Genomic DNA, 15,738 nt, shown 5'->3' on the forward strand with positions numbered 1-15,738 from the left:
TATTTTTCGCCCTTTGTATATTTCTTGATTTTAAAATTTCCATTCTATAATACATTTTCTAATGATTGCATGTATATATATTTAGTTTGTTTTTACAAACTGTTTCTAATTTATCGATTCGTCAATGCATATATCATGCTCATCATTATTTTAAACTTGTCTTATACCATAGTCTTTTTAAATTATTATTTTGTCTTGGATATTTTGTATTGATTGTAATGTATTAGGTTATGTATGTTATTGTGGCATATTGTTTTCGTTCTATTATTATTATATCAATTATTCTCCATGCATGATTGAAATTGGGTTATATTTTTAGGTTAGTTATATTTAATTATTTATTTTGTTAGTTGATTAAATAAGACACATTATCCTCCTTCATCAAGTATTGTATCTTATGTGTGTACATTATCCCATATCATTGTTTTCCACTTGGTTTACGAAATGTGGTTTTATAAGGTCCAAATCTTTAAGATTAATTTCGTTTTATTTCAAGTCGAATTAATGCGTTTTAAGCTAGTTTTATAATTATTCATTTAAAAATTCTTAAAAATGAAGGCAATGTTCGATGTTTGGCAATTCGAGGAATCGTTGTTCGATGTTTGGCAATTCGAAGAATCATGCCCTATCGTGCTAGGCTGCAATTTCCAGTTTGTTCAAAACAATCGAATATTCCTTTGGAATTTCACTCATGTCTTTAAAAATTCTTCAAAACGAAGGTAATGTTCGATGTTTGGCAATTCGGGGAATCGTGCTGTTTGGCAATTCGGGGAATCATGCCCTATCGTGCTGGGTTGCAATTTCCCGTTTATTCAAAATAATCGAATATCCCTTTAGAATTTCACTCATGTTCTCTAAATTCTAAAATGAGGCAATGTTCGATGTTTAGAAATTCGAAGAATCGTGCCCTACTGTGCTGGGTTTCGGTTTTTTCGTTGGACTAAATAATTGGGCACCCTTTTGTGATTTTCAACATATAAACTTTTCGAAGTCGAAATTTATCGTGTTTTCGAGGGTGTAAAGGATCGTGTCCTATCGTGTTGGATGTGATACTGTATTCTTATGAACCAAGAGAATTTTGACGACTAACTTGGCTATTCAAATGTTTATAAAAGGAACCACATTTCAAAAAATTTTTTAAATCTCAGACATAAGGACAGTATTTAATTGATTTAGTACCAATTTTGGGCGTAGTGAGGGTGCTAATCCTTCCTCATACGTAACCGACTCCCGAACCCGTTTTCTCATATTTACTAGGCCAAAATTGATTTAAATGGAATGAAATGCTTTATTAGGTGATCCAATCACACCTAAACAAAAAGGATTGGTGGTGACTCCATATTTTGTTTTCAAAAAGTTGGTCTCCATCGTTTTTTTAGTTTTTTTTTTAATTTAAAAATAGTTTCGACAATAGTAATTAATCAAATCATAATAAAGTTTGTATTCACATAGAATGCATGTAAAAAAGAATTAGTTATAATAATAAAAGAATGTGGGATATTGTTTGTATATTTTCAGTATCAATTTACAAAATTAATAATGAAAACATGTTGAAAGACAATCTCGTATTGCAAAAATAGCAGCAGAAAAAGCATTGGCTAAATCTAATTCTTAATTCTGTAGAATTAAGAGTCAACCTAGTTACGTACAACAACTAATACTTAAATACGACATATATCTCATAGCTAATTCGCTTAGTCTTAGTACACAAACCAACACATGACATGCAAGAGTTTAGCCATTAACAAGTAGGGTCTGATTCCAGTTGTTTATGAGTTTTAATAATGTAAGTAATAGCCCCAGAGAGGGGATTCATAGTGTAATGGCCCATTTTTGCCCGGGCTTACACCAAGACCAAAACAAAACAAAAATAATAAAAATCCAAAATTAAAAGTCCAATGTCTGGTTACAAATATTTGGACCAAAAATAAAATAAACCTATTTTCTAACCGAATATCCCAAAACTCTTTAGCCCAATTACATAATGTCTGACCCAAATTCTAAATCTCCAAAATCCAATAAAAATTAGCCTAAATAAGCCCAAAAGGCAAGGCCCAATACACCCAAAGTTGTTTCAGCCTTTTGTGAATGCCAAACAAGCTAGAGAGGCACCAGTAAGTTGGTCTCACACGAGAGACCCTTGCGCCCAGCCTCCACATCATCCGGGGTCTTCTTCTCCGTACGACCAGCTCTGCAAAAGAACACACGAGAAGAAAAATTAACAGAATACAACAGATGACAGCCAGTAAATGTATTTTATTTATTATTTTCTTTTATTTTCCTTTGTAAAATCCGGCTATAAAAAGCCGAGAAACTGTACCTGCAAATTTACACACACACACAGAATATACTTTGCACATACATTATCTGTATACACGCATAGAGAAGAGAGAAAAGCGATTCAAGATCAATAGAGGTGATTTCATTTTTTTTTCCTGCCGATTTGTCGTTTTTTTTTCTTTTCTCTTTATTTTCTTATTTGTTTGCTCATCTTTTATATAACTTAAGGCCAAGGAAAGCTCTACGTCTGCCATGCAAATATAAGAGCAAGAGGTCACATAATAGTGGAACTCAATTCATTTTACAAAGCTGTTTTCATTTTTTTTAAAAGAAGATAACCTGAGATTTGAAAACTTCATTCGAATAAAGAGGAAGGAAGGGAAAATACTCACCAAACTCTTCAATAGGTGGTCGAGTATTTACAGCAGCAGAGTCGGGAATGGTTTCGCACGCTGCTGGACACCAAATCTGATGGTGATTCTTCCTTCCTGTGGAAGGAACCTTAGCAAAAAATTGTGTTCTGATTTCAAAAATAAATGAAGGTGTTTTGGTTCTGGGAAGTAAAAGGGTAAATGAAGGCCTAAGGGTACTCTTCAGTGCGGCGCCGTTTCATTGCGCAATGACCCGAGCGTCAACCCGTTTTGGTAGGCCGGGCATGCGCATGGTTGGGGGTAATGGGGAAATTGCGCGACTGATCCCTCTCCTTTGCGCGCGCCCTCAATTTTCGCCTTTGCTCCTGGAATGGCGTATTTTGCGGCGGGTCCCTCCTCCTTGTACCGCGTTGTAATCTGCTCCCATCTGCGTTTAATCTGTTTTATTTTCTTTTAAATTATCCCTAAAATTTGAAATACCTTTATGTTTTAGTCCATATTTCAACACAATGTTTCAAAATCAGGGATTATTTCAACATTAATCCCTGTGAATTCATGTGTGTTATATATATGTCTCCTTTAATAGTTGTACTTATTTTGTAAATTTTCTTTTATTTTACTTTGATTTCGATCAAGTATTTTATTAGGTTTATGTTATAAATTTAGGTTTATTCACTCATATATTTTCAGTCTTTTATTAATGTATGTATATTCATCCTTGTTTTATTTTCACTTTTATTTGTTACTGTTTATATTATTTGTAATGTTAATATTAATAGGTATTATTTGTATTTTAGTTACTTATTTGCTGTAATTTGGGGTACTTGAATTTCCATATTATTGTACATTATTTTATGTAATGTTTTATGAGTTATTATACATGTATATACTTTATAATAATTGGTTTTATTCCATGAACATTATTAACATTAAATTATTATACATATATTTAACTTTTTTGGCCCCATGATATATATGTATTTGTTTTCTAAAATGAAATCACATGTTATATACATTAATTAAAATTTAACTATACATATACAAAAATGATTGATATACATATAATTTAAATATTTTTTAAACATTAATATTTTTATACATATAGTTTTTTAGATTCCTTCACATATCTTTCTTATTCAAAAGGAAAATCTCACATATTTTGTGTTATTCAAATTATTATTAAACATATGTTTTGTACTTATATTTAATTTGTATCTATTATTAAAGCTTTGATATTCTTATACATATAAATTTTAATAAACTTGTAATTAATTGTGTTTTTATTTATTATGTATATAATTTATGATAAAACTAGGTTAATACTATGATTCATATTTTAATTAAATAATATTTTGACATACAATTATTTCTAACATTTCTTCACATGTATATGGTACAAATTAAATTATTTTTATTATGGCACATGTTATTATTTTCATATAACTTTATGTAAATATTTTTCTATGTATATATATCCTCATTAAAATTATTTATGTGTATAATGTTTTTGAGAACTCTTTTAAATCATATAATTTATTGTATTTCATATTATCCTTATGTTTTTTTCATATACATATTTTGTTACTTATATAACTTATATATTTACTTCATTTTTATACATTATTAATTTTATTTTTTTATCAATAATTATACTCAATGTCTGTTTGTATATAAAAGTTTCATAAACCTACTTTGTATATTATTTTATATCATGCATTGTTATTCCTTCATATTTAATACATTACTTAAATTATCTTGTGAATTATCAATTTTTGAATAAATTTGTGTTTTAAATATTTTATTTGAACTTTGAAATTTATAATAACTATTTCAATAAATGTATCCTAAGTTTTTATGCAAATTTGTCAACTTGTATATATATTATATGATCATTAATTCATCATTTTGTTTCATACATAATTTTATGCATCATTGTATTTTGAGTTTTGTTGATTATCGCGTATATTTTTTATATTAATTATTCATTATCCATGCTTAAAATTTGTTGGATAACATTATATTTGGAATAATTGTACATAATTGTTAGATGTATTAAGCAAGGTTGAACTTTGTGTATATTATTTCATATTCATTAACCCTTTTTTTTTATATGTGTATACATTTTGTTGCAATGCATTAAATATTTCATTTATTTTAAAACAAATAAACGTGTTTTTTTAGCAAATTTCCAATTTTCTGTTATTCAAAGATTCTAAAATAAGGCAAATATCTAATATTTGTGAATTCAAAAAATCGTGCTCAATCTTACTGGGTATGACTTTTCCGGTGAACCAAATATTTGGATACCCTTTTATAATTTTAATGTATGAATTTTTCAAAAGTCGAAAATCAATCGCATCTTAAAGGTACAAGGGATCGTATCCAGTCGTACTGGGTATGAAACCGCATATCTTTGAAACGAGAGATTTTTGACCGCTAATTTGAGTTATTCAAACATTTTAAAAAAAAAAATCATACTTCAGAAAATCTCTTCTTTTAAAACTTTTGATATAAGGACAGCATCAAATTAATTTGGTACCAATTTTTAGGCGTAATGAGGGTGCTAACCCTTCCTTATGCGTAACCGACTCTCAAACCTACTTTTTTGATTTTTCATGAATAAAGCATTTTAGTAGGTGGCTCAATCACACCTAAATCAAGAGATTGATGGCGACTCCACATTTTTTCACAAGTCAATCCTCATTGCTTTCAAAATAAAAAAAAAGTTTCGACACATAGAACTACTTATAAGCTACTAATTGTTTGTTTATCTTAATTAATTAGTAATTTAGCTTATGAGAGAGGCACAATAATTGGAGCAGGTGGAACCCATTGATGAATTGGTAAACAGTCCCATACTCCATCTTTATTGCGAGTCAAAGTGAAATGTTGGGGAACCCAAGTTTCTCCTTTTGACTCTCTTTCCCTCAACAGCTCCCTCTGTTTCTCCTCCACCGCATTCTTTGCTTCATTTGCTTTCTGCCAATCGTGTCTCATTAAGGCCTCGCTTAACTCACTCCATACTGCAGCAGATTCTGTTGACAGTACTCCCTAAATAACCAAAAAGGAAAGATTAAGATCCAACACGTAAACATGATGAAAATCAGGTGCTTTAAATGCATTACAATGGAAAAGCCACAGAAATAAACTGCGAACGGTTCTCAGAAAGGAAATAGATACGAAACACAACCATCAACCTTGTATATATTTCGCCAACAAAAAGAGAACAAGAAATTTGTATATACACGAGAAAATGGGGCTTATATATGTGGGGAGGGGGGAGGAGCGCAAAAAATAAAGAAGCTTTCTAGTTTATATTCAATGATTAGTAATGTTATCATATTCATGCGAAAACTATGTATTTCAAACATATGTATAATTTAGAAAATAATATTTAATAAATAATATAACATATAACTTAAAACTAATAATAATAATAATAATAATAATAATAATAATAATAATAATAATGTATATGCAAGTATCAAAATAAAATGTAAAAATATAAAGCGGTAAAGTTAAGGTGCTATAAATACCGGTAGCATGGATTAAAACAGTTTGTGCAATAATATTAAAATGTATAAAAATCAAAATAAGTCTTTACATTTTAAATTTTAATTTATTTTAAATATGAAGGTTTAATTAGTAGAGATGCTGTACTAAACAATTTACAAGTTCAGGAAAGTAGTAAAAAAAACTAAACAATTACCTGTAAATCATTAACAATAGGCGTTTTCAGGCCTGAATAAACTTCTTCTGCATTGTATATTACTGTCAGCTTTCTACTAGTATTGTCCTTCATTGTAACAGTTCTGCGTGAAAGCATAAACAATTCATATCACTACAACTACATCAAACAATTTTAACAAGTATATATATATATATATATATATATATTGACTTAAGATAGTAATAATAGACCTAACAATTGTTGTGAAGGGGGGAGGAAAATTAGAAGAAGAAAGAGATCTCACATCTGAAATCTATCTAGAAGGTAAATACCTATCCCAGTTGCCATTGAATTCAAAAAGGGTCCTCTTAGTTGATGTTTCAAGGATTTTTCCTTTGACAGATCTATGACTTCCTCTAAGCCCAAGAAAAGACTTGTGTCCATAGTGTAACTCAGCTTCAAGGCCATTCTCTGGGCACCTGATCCTAACATCTCCATCCCAATCAACACCAGGCGTCGGTAAAATTCTTATTAAGAGGTCTGGAGAGTTCATTTCATATATTTCTCCACGACTTAGGAGCTTAAGTTGTCTCTTCCCTCGCACCTCATTTACCACCGCAATACCTAAATATTTTGGTGTTTTATGAGTGTAAGAATAAGCAATTACATCAAACTATATATGCAATCATTACTCAAATTGAACAAAACATTTTGACATTATTAGGCTGTAATTTTGGCAAATTTGCTTGAAATATTATAAAATTGACAGAACAAGAAAATGAGACACGAACCATTGAATTTAGGAACACATTGTTGACACCAAATAAGTTGAATTTTTTGTTTCTCATCAGTTGCATGAAGAGCAGAAACTGGCGGGTGGTGAGAAATCTGAAAGAAAGTTGACAGCAATAACTAATTACCATTGTTGTAAAACAATATATTAAAAAAGAAATTTTAAAATTGAAGTTAGTGATTTGAAGCAATAAATAAAAATACCTGCTCAAGTAGGACATTCAGATTTGCCCTTGAGACATGATGAGTCTCGCCAAGGATTGGGTTGTAAGGGGCAAACCCAAATATGGGAGGTCGCAACGTAGAAATGTTCCAAGCCACAACCGATATGAATCTGTCCACAGGGCTATCAGCTTGATTACATCTACTAAGCATGTCGGTGCCCATGCAATAAACTGTTTCCCCATAACACTGAAGATGAGACTTTGGAAGGTTGAATAGTGGTGGCAGCTGTACAAACAATAACACCCACATTGATATACCCATTAGTTTCTGTACCGACTTTCACCAGGAATAATGTCATCAACATTATATTATTATTTTTCACATTCAGGCAACTTAATTTAAGTTTCGTGTTTCTTCTCTTCCAACCTTTCTTATTTCTAATTTTCTCTCTTTATGTGAATTTGTTTAGATTAGTATAAAGATTATTTCTATTGCAATTTTTTTTGTAACTTTATAAAGAATTTTAAGTAATTATAGTTTCACTAATATTGGAAATTGCAAATTGAATGTACCTAAAAGGATTCACTTATTGAATGGAAAGTCATACGTATTTTATTTTTCAAAATATCATACATATTTATTAACACTTTCATTTTTCTCTTATATTTTCTAGTATCAAATCCATAATTTAAACAAAATTTTTTACGTAATCTCTATTGGTACACATAAACCTCTTAAACCCTTAAATCAAATAATAGAACACATTTAATTATATTCAAATTCATGTTTATTTTATTGTAACAACAATAATGACACTAACGAGCTAAAGTTCAATTAACAATTTAAATATAATTTTAAAAGTTTTTCTTTATATTTTTAATTGAATGAAAAGACATCAAAAACTAAAAGAAAATATATTTTTTCTTTGTCCGACTCTTCGATTGATTTTGTTTAAAGAATAATTTTGTAGGACTAAGGCTTCCTCCATCTCTGTTTTAAGGTATATAGAGACTAATCATTTTGGGATTTGTGATTGCTCCTTCCAACAATGTTATCTTCAAAGTTCGAACTCTAGTCTCCTTAACATTGCAACATCTTCTGTTGTACCCAACACTTGTTGACGATAAAACAAAATTATAATAAAATGAATTTTTTTTACCATTTTGTAAGTTATAAAAACCTTTTTTTTTAATTTTCAACTACCACAAATTACAATCACAATCAATTAATATACAATCATATATAATTGAATAACTAAACTAAACAAATTATCAAATTAATTTATATTGAGATTATTCCAATATAAATATTAAACTAATGTCTACATATAATAAATTTTGCTTTAGTTTGAGATTTTAAATTTTTATTTTTATTTCGTAATTAAACCAGAACCACATCAAGAAAAATACTAATGGTTATTATTAATTTTAACATTACAATTTCATTATCATTGCATGTATATTTCCTAATCAAAATTTTATATCACCAACTTATTCCCATTAATTGTTCTAAGCTTTTCATATAACAATATTTAAGGTAAAATTTATCACTAAGTCATTTAGATGTTAAGTATTTTCAAGACTTATAAAATACACAAAAACACTTTTTAAATGTGTTTTAACTTGTTCAAAATATTTTGAGTAAATACCATAGTGTTTCAAAATGTTTAAAATGTTTTCAAGACATTTTATTAACTAAGTATTGATATTAGAAGTCTAGGATACATTGCATGTCAGTAGCTATAGAACAATCCAGGAGGGCAAAGTATCGATACTTACAGTGCAAGAACAGATACCTACCTTGCAAATATCAAGACTTACCTAAAAGCATTAAGACCTGCAATTATAATTACTATAAACGACTACTTTTTAGCTAAGGTATTGAAACCCCCTTGGTAAGTATCGATATTTGAGCTACATGGACACCATTTTAGCTCGAAATTGATACTTTTGACTTTAATACCAGTGTAAATTTTATCTCAATTAAAATGAAAATAAGAAATTGCGTTGTTTCATAATGAAATCCATGTTAAACCAATTATTCCTTGAGAATACTTATTGGGAGATGTTGTATGACTTGCAGCAAAAATATCCCAACTTTAATCCTTGTGGAGTAGGATTATCTAGCCCGAGGAATATTCACATAGATCAATCAATAAACAGGTTGTTTGTTTATTTATTTAGTATTTATTATTTTATTGTTGACTTTAGCTGTATTTTTTTTTTGAAGTTCAATAGTTATCTAGTAAACATAACTATTTATATACCAATGATATAAGCCACTGTTCAATACTATTTGATAGTTATGGAAAAAATAAAATAATTTCTTGAAATTTTATATCATCTCTCTTGGTTCATATTTTGTAGATTCTTATTCTACCTCATCTCCTCGTGCTCATTTATTATTTAGTTCTTGTTATCTATTTGTACAATCATAGTTAAAAGATATCCACTTTATTTTTTATGAGTCAATTTAATTCTTATTTAGTTCATGGATCATAATTAATGTAATTGTTTACTCTTAAACTGGAAAATTAAGTCCAATTTAATATCTACATATTATTTTATTTATCTATATTAATAGATATACTTGAAAATCATTAAATACATAACCCCAAAATGTTAACACTATAAAAATTTTAACCCTAAGCCAATCAGCTTATTCGACATCATCCTTTAATTTTGTTTTGATTGTCATATATTTTTAAAAATAGGAGAAAAATTAAAATAACTTAAATATCCGATTACCACATTTAGTTTTAGAACAAAGAACCCTTTCAGTTCAATTCACTATTCAAAAAAGAAATTATTTCAAGGGTAATCAAAGTTTTGGTACTAAATTCAGGGTTTAATTAGAAAAAGAAATCAATTCCTTAACTATTGGAAAAAGAAATAAGTTTAGCTGGTTCGTTGGATTTTTTTGGGTTATCATTTTTTTAGATTGTTTCAAGGATTTTTGGGTTATTCAAAGATTGCTTTTGGATCCTAAAAGTAGCTCCGAAGAGAGGAGATTTCCTCAAATTGAGATATCATGGAATGAGAAAATAAGAAGCTTTTTTTGAGAAATTTTGAAGGAAAGTTGGAGTTTTGAGACATGAGTATACATTTATGGGTTTTAGACAATGATTTCTTGAGTTTTCAACATCCATCAACAATGTAATTCTTTAAAATAAATGACTCTTGATCCTCTTGGAGTAACTCATACAAATACTTTTAAGCAATCATGGAAGGATCTAATTGAATTTTTCTCTTTCACTTTGATAAAACATCAATTATATATGACAAAAAAAAAAATCTAAGTCATGGGTTTCAACATCATAAAAGAGTTGAAGAAAATTCAACTTTAAGGAAAAAAAAAGACATCAAAATACTAGTTCTTTAAAGAATAAGAAGAGGATTTAGAAAAAGAGTGAATTGAAAATGAAAGAATGAGGAGAGTTACTGATTTAATCTTGAAGGTTGACAATATCAGGGTGATAAAAGAAATTACTATAAAATAATATTGATAAGAAATACAATTTTTTAAGGTAAGAAAATCAATAGAATGAATTGTTAAAGGTACTAAGTCAAAACTAACTCCAGAAGAGAATCTACATATTTACTTAAGTTAGAGACTCCAACTTGGGACTTTATAATTCTTAAAGGCTTTAGCTTTGCCATTATGGCAATGGTTGATTAGAGAAAAAAAAACTTTCAAATCAACAATAAAAAAATCAATTATTGTTTTTCAATTATGTATTTAATATTTTTAATAGAGGTATCAATGTCGACCAAAACTACATTAAACTAAAAATAAATGTAAAACATATAAAAGAATATATAAATTATGAAGTCAGGTTAAGTGTGAATGTTAAAGGTATGCTTGATTAGTAGAGAAGTGGTTTGATAGAATAATGGAATGAAAAAGTGAAAAGAAAATAAATCTCGAATATATTAGATACAAAGAAAGTAGGAGGAAAAAAACAAAAAGATGAATGCATGCTAGTTTAAAATTATATATTTTCCACATGTTTTATTTTCTTTCCTCTACTATTCAACTCTATTAAACACTAAATGAAAAAAATATATTTATTTTTTCTTTTAAATATTCCACCCTTCCTACAAAATACACCAATGAAAAGAAAAGAAAAATATGGGTTAAAGTTTTGTTTGGATTTATGTTTTAGGTATAATATTTGAATTCTCTTAAAAATTAAAAACAATCAAACAGAAAAGAATAACTCAAATCAAGAATAATTTATTAAGTTTTAGAAATTATGAGATTTGGGAATGTGACCTAGGAAAAGAGTATATGATTAATAAGTTTTGGATAACTTATCAATCAAGAACTATGGTATGATTTAAAGTTTTGATTTGATAATCCAATATGTATTTTCTACATAACAATAAATGCATTAGCATCACAGGGCATGGGACATTGAAATATCGATTAATTTGGGTTAAAAATAATAATAAATGTTATAAGAAAAAAAATTAGCTAACTTGCCTTGAAATTGGTGAGATCAAAGCCTGGTTTTATATTCTTGAAAAGACTTGAAATTCTTTGGATTGACTTAGGAGAATCCACCTCTGAGTCACCATTTATTGAGTGTGGCCTTGAAAGAAATATTTTCTTTTCATCTTTAATTATTGTTACCTGTTCATTACATGTTACAATCAACAATAATTAGTAAGGACAATTTTAAATTTTCTTAATTTCTAATTAACTAAAAAATAAAACTAATTTGTATAAGAGGGAATGTAATTATTATTATTTCAAATTAAATAATTCCCAAGCTTAAAACAAAAATAACAAAATTTGTGCTTACCGCAAAAACATTTAAGGAAATGAGGGGACACAATTACATACCCATTTCTTACTTCTAATCATCAGGTTACCATTTGATTTAACTTCTAACATTTTGTAACATTGAATAAATTCTTCTAAGATTTAATAAATTATATCATAAATGTACCAATTGTTTGTATGAGAATGCTATAGAGAAATCTCTACATTTATTACCTAGAAATCTTAAGAAAATCATCAAAAATAAAAATAAATTTAATGTCGAATCTATATTTTGTCCTATATTTGGAAAAGTCCAAATATGGAATAACCTAATTAAAGGAATATGTCCAATTTTACTAGCTCTCTCTCTCTCTATATATATATATTTGAAAAAAAAAACTGAGAGTAAAATAAATGTAAAGTTGACATATGTCAATATTGGGTTTATAGAATGATCAAACTGCAATGCACGTAGCTGATGGATTCTTATCCTAACAACAAACCATCCAAAGGCCAATGCCAACTTTTGAAAAAAACCCAAATCAAATAGCAAACTTAAACATCAAATCAAAAGAAAAAAATAAACATTTTCCTTCAATTGTAATTTTATTTTGATATCTTTATCTGTGGTTTTTTTTTTCAAACTGAAGAAAAAGAAAGATAAATAATTTTAAAATTTCAAAAATAATATATATTAAAAAAAAAAGGTTAATCAAGTTGAATATCATCATAAAACAACTTTTCCTATCAAAAACCTGCTTTCTAGCACCAAAAAATAGCTTGGTTAGGAAGTTCTGAGTAGGGACAATGAATCATATATAATCAATAATTAGACAATAAAATAGATTTTTAAAAAAGGAAAACGAAGAATGATTTTTTTCCCTAAAATGATGATGATGATTTAAGAACATTTGAATTTTACAAATTATTTATTTGAATTTATGTTAAGCGTAGAGACATAAAAAAGTAGATGCAAAATGTAATTGTTCATACCATTTGAGGAATCGTGAGAAGAAATCCAAAGAATAGAGACTTGCAATAAGCTGAGCTATGAGATGTTTTTGAAGAAAGATGGAAATGAAGCAAAAGGTTTTGCTTTTGATGGAATTTACAAATTGGACGCTATATAAGACAGAAAATAAAAAGGGTGTGAGAGAGTAAATGACAATAAATTAGGCACTTCTCTAAAAAAAAAAAAAGGCAGGATATGTTTTATGAATCGTAAATTAATATATAAAGACCTGTAGCATTACACAAATGGAAAAGGGCATCGAGGCAAAAAGCCATACCTATCATTTATGATCCAATATTTATTTCCTTATTTTTCCCATTTGATTCATGTTTTTATATATATTTTTCTTTCACTTGTTTTTACTTTTTAATATTAATATTAGGAAATAAAAGTAAAAGGTAGGCGTGACCTATATAAATTGGTTTAGATTGAGTTTTAATAAAAATGTTTTACTTATCTCAAGCTTGTTGACCTCGCCCATTTTATTATGTAAAATACACTAAAATATCTTTTGTTTTATTTTTAGGTTAAAATATATAGGTGGTCCTTATACTTTAGCAATGTTTGAGATTTAGTCTTTATATTTAAAAGTTAAAAATTAGAACATCTTAATTTTTATTTTAAAATTATAGTTCAATTGTTTACATTGTTGGAGGTAAAAATGGATCACATAAGATTTAGAAATTTGTGAAAGACAATAATCCTCGAGACAATCTCCTGATAGCATCATACGTAAAATTGATCAAGCGAAGGTTCTGAAGCGATTGGATCAAGCCCTCGTCAAGTCCAGGGCCGCTGTAACGCCCCAAAATTTTAATTTTTCATTTCGTGTATATGTGACACACAAGTGTGTATCTGCTTCAGTGGTTAAGTGTTCTGGGTGTGTGTAAACGGTTTTATCTATTGTTAATCATTCTTGGTTAATCTCTAAAAGGGGGATTCCTTTTTGGTGTTTAGGAGTTAGTTAAGGGGCTGGTGGTTTTGAATAGACGCTGTGGTTGTGCGAAGTCGTGGTTACTCAAGCGAGGTAAAAGTTTTGTTAGGTTTTTAGTCAAGTTCCTTCCAAAATTGGTTAATTAAAAATGAATTAAGTGATTAATCTGGAGATATGTTGGTCGATTTTTAGGTTCTGGAGGCTTAGAAGTGCTTACGCATCAGAAACGATACCAGGTGTGTACCCAAAACTCAGAAAACGGGATTCAATGAAAAGCCAAAATTTCTTGCTGTCGAGAAATAAGAGAAAAAAGAGAAAATGATGCGAAAAAAATTGTAAAGAAAGGAAATAAGGGTGTTATAAACTTGGAAATCAACATTTTGTGCTAAAATAGTTTTGGACAACAGCAGTAGTCTAACTTTGAAAAATAATCAAAAATAGTGGAAATTGATTTAGAGGTTGAATAAAATATGAAATTAAATTTTATTGAGCCTAGTTTTTCATGGAAGAAACATGTAAGCAATCTAATTGTAAATTATGAGATATAATAAATTTTGTGAGATGAGGTTAGAATGATTTCAGGTTCCCTTGTTCTGACTTTGGAAAATCATCAAAAATTGTAAAAAAATTAATTAGGGGCTTAAATTTATATGTTTAAATCCTAAATGAGTCTATTTTCAATAAAAATAAACAAAAACATCATCCAAATTCCGTACTAAGAGATAAATAATTTTTAGTAAGGAAAGGATGAAGCTGTCAAACAATAGCATAGGGATAAATTTGAAGATTTTACTGTACTTATTTGATAAACTATAAATTCTGAAAATTTATGGTAGAAAGGTATTTGAGTCTAGTTTCAAAAACATCAAACGGATCTTAATTTACAATTCTGTAGCTCAAGATATAAATAATTTAGTGACAATGACTCAAGTAGACAGCTTTGAATGAACATATAATTAAATAGTGAAAACATATATGAATATTTAGCTACCATGGGTTACATTCAAAATGGATCACACGACCAAGACCAATTTGGGCTGAATGGGCCACATGAGCGTGTGGGCCTACATGGGCAGATCACATGGGCGTTTGAGCCTATTTTTACCGAAATGTTTCTAAGGTTGCATGGGTCGCCCAAGTCGACTGTGAACCTACTGTAAGGTTGTTAACCGTTACTCAGACCCCTAAATGTGTGACATTGACTGAATGATATCTGTATTGAGCATGTTAATATCTGAACTTGTGACATCCCTAATTTGACCCTAGTCGGAAAGTGGTTTCGGGACCACTAAACCGAGTCTTATAAGTAATTAAAAGTTATATTCTATGTTTATGATGTTAGTAAATGCATGTGTGAAAGTTTCATGCATTAATTTGATCATTTCTATGTGAATTTATTAAAATGGACTTATATGAAACATTGTTGAAAGGTGATAGGCTAATCTTACAATGGCCTAATAGTACATGCATGCAAAAGAGTGGTTTTGCATGTCAATTTGCCCAAAAAAGGGAAGAGTGGCGGCCATGACAAGATTATGGGCAAGGGAACATGTTTCCAACATGTTTAGTTAGTGGATTATGTAGAAAAAATAAAGAAATGAAAAAAAATGAGCATGGATGCCCCCTTGTTGCCGTGAGTAGAGGAAAAGAAAGGAGAAAATTTGTTCATCCATTCTCAATTCTTGGCCGAAAAATACTAAGGGAAAAAGGAAAGATTTTTGCTTCATGCTTGGTTTAGAAGAGAACT

At 28.8% G+C, this 15,738-nt stretch overlaps 1 protein-coding gene and 1 long non-coding RNA gene across 2 annotated transcripts; both read right to left on the minus strand.

The window, feature by feature from the left end:
* Positions 1-1,871: 1,871 nt before the first annotated feature.
* On the minus strand, positions 1,872-2,828 carry LOC108469305 (uncharacterized). Its single transcript, XR_001869074.2, has 2 exons — positions 2,673-2,828; positions 1,872-2,191 (listed from the first exon to the last, which is right to left on the minus strand). It is a non-coding gene; the product is annotated as an uncharacterized LOC108469305 (long non-coding RNA).
* A 2,339-nt stretch (positions 2,829-5,167) lies between these two features.
* On the minus strand, positions 5,168-13,138 carry LOC108468709 (oxysterol-binding protein-related protein 4C-like). Its single transcript, XM_053018396.1, has 7 exons — positions 13,039-13,138; positions 11,764-11,913; positions 7,318-7,563; positions 7,113-7,209; positions 6,654-6,945; positions 6,361-6,463; positions 5,168-5,702 (listed from the first exon to the last, which is right to left on the minus strand). Exons 1-7 carry the CDS (start codon positions 13,039-13,041, stop codon positions 5,445-5,447), a joined length of 1,149 nt encoding a protein of 382 aa, XP_052874356.1. The 5' UTR covers positions 13,042-13,138; the 3' UTR covers positions 5,168-5,444.
* Between the last annotated feature and the right edge of the window lie 2,600 nt (positions 13,139-15,738).

The sequence above is a fragment of the Gossypium arboreum genome, chromosome 8, assembly GCF_025698485.1.
Source record: "Gossypium arboreum isolate Shixiya-1 chromosome 8, ASM2569848v2, whole genome shotgun sequence".
NCBI classification, from domain to species: domain Eukaryota; kingdom Viridiplantae; phylum Streptophyta; class Magnoliopsida; order Malvales; family Malvaceae; genus Gossypium; species Gossypium arboreum.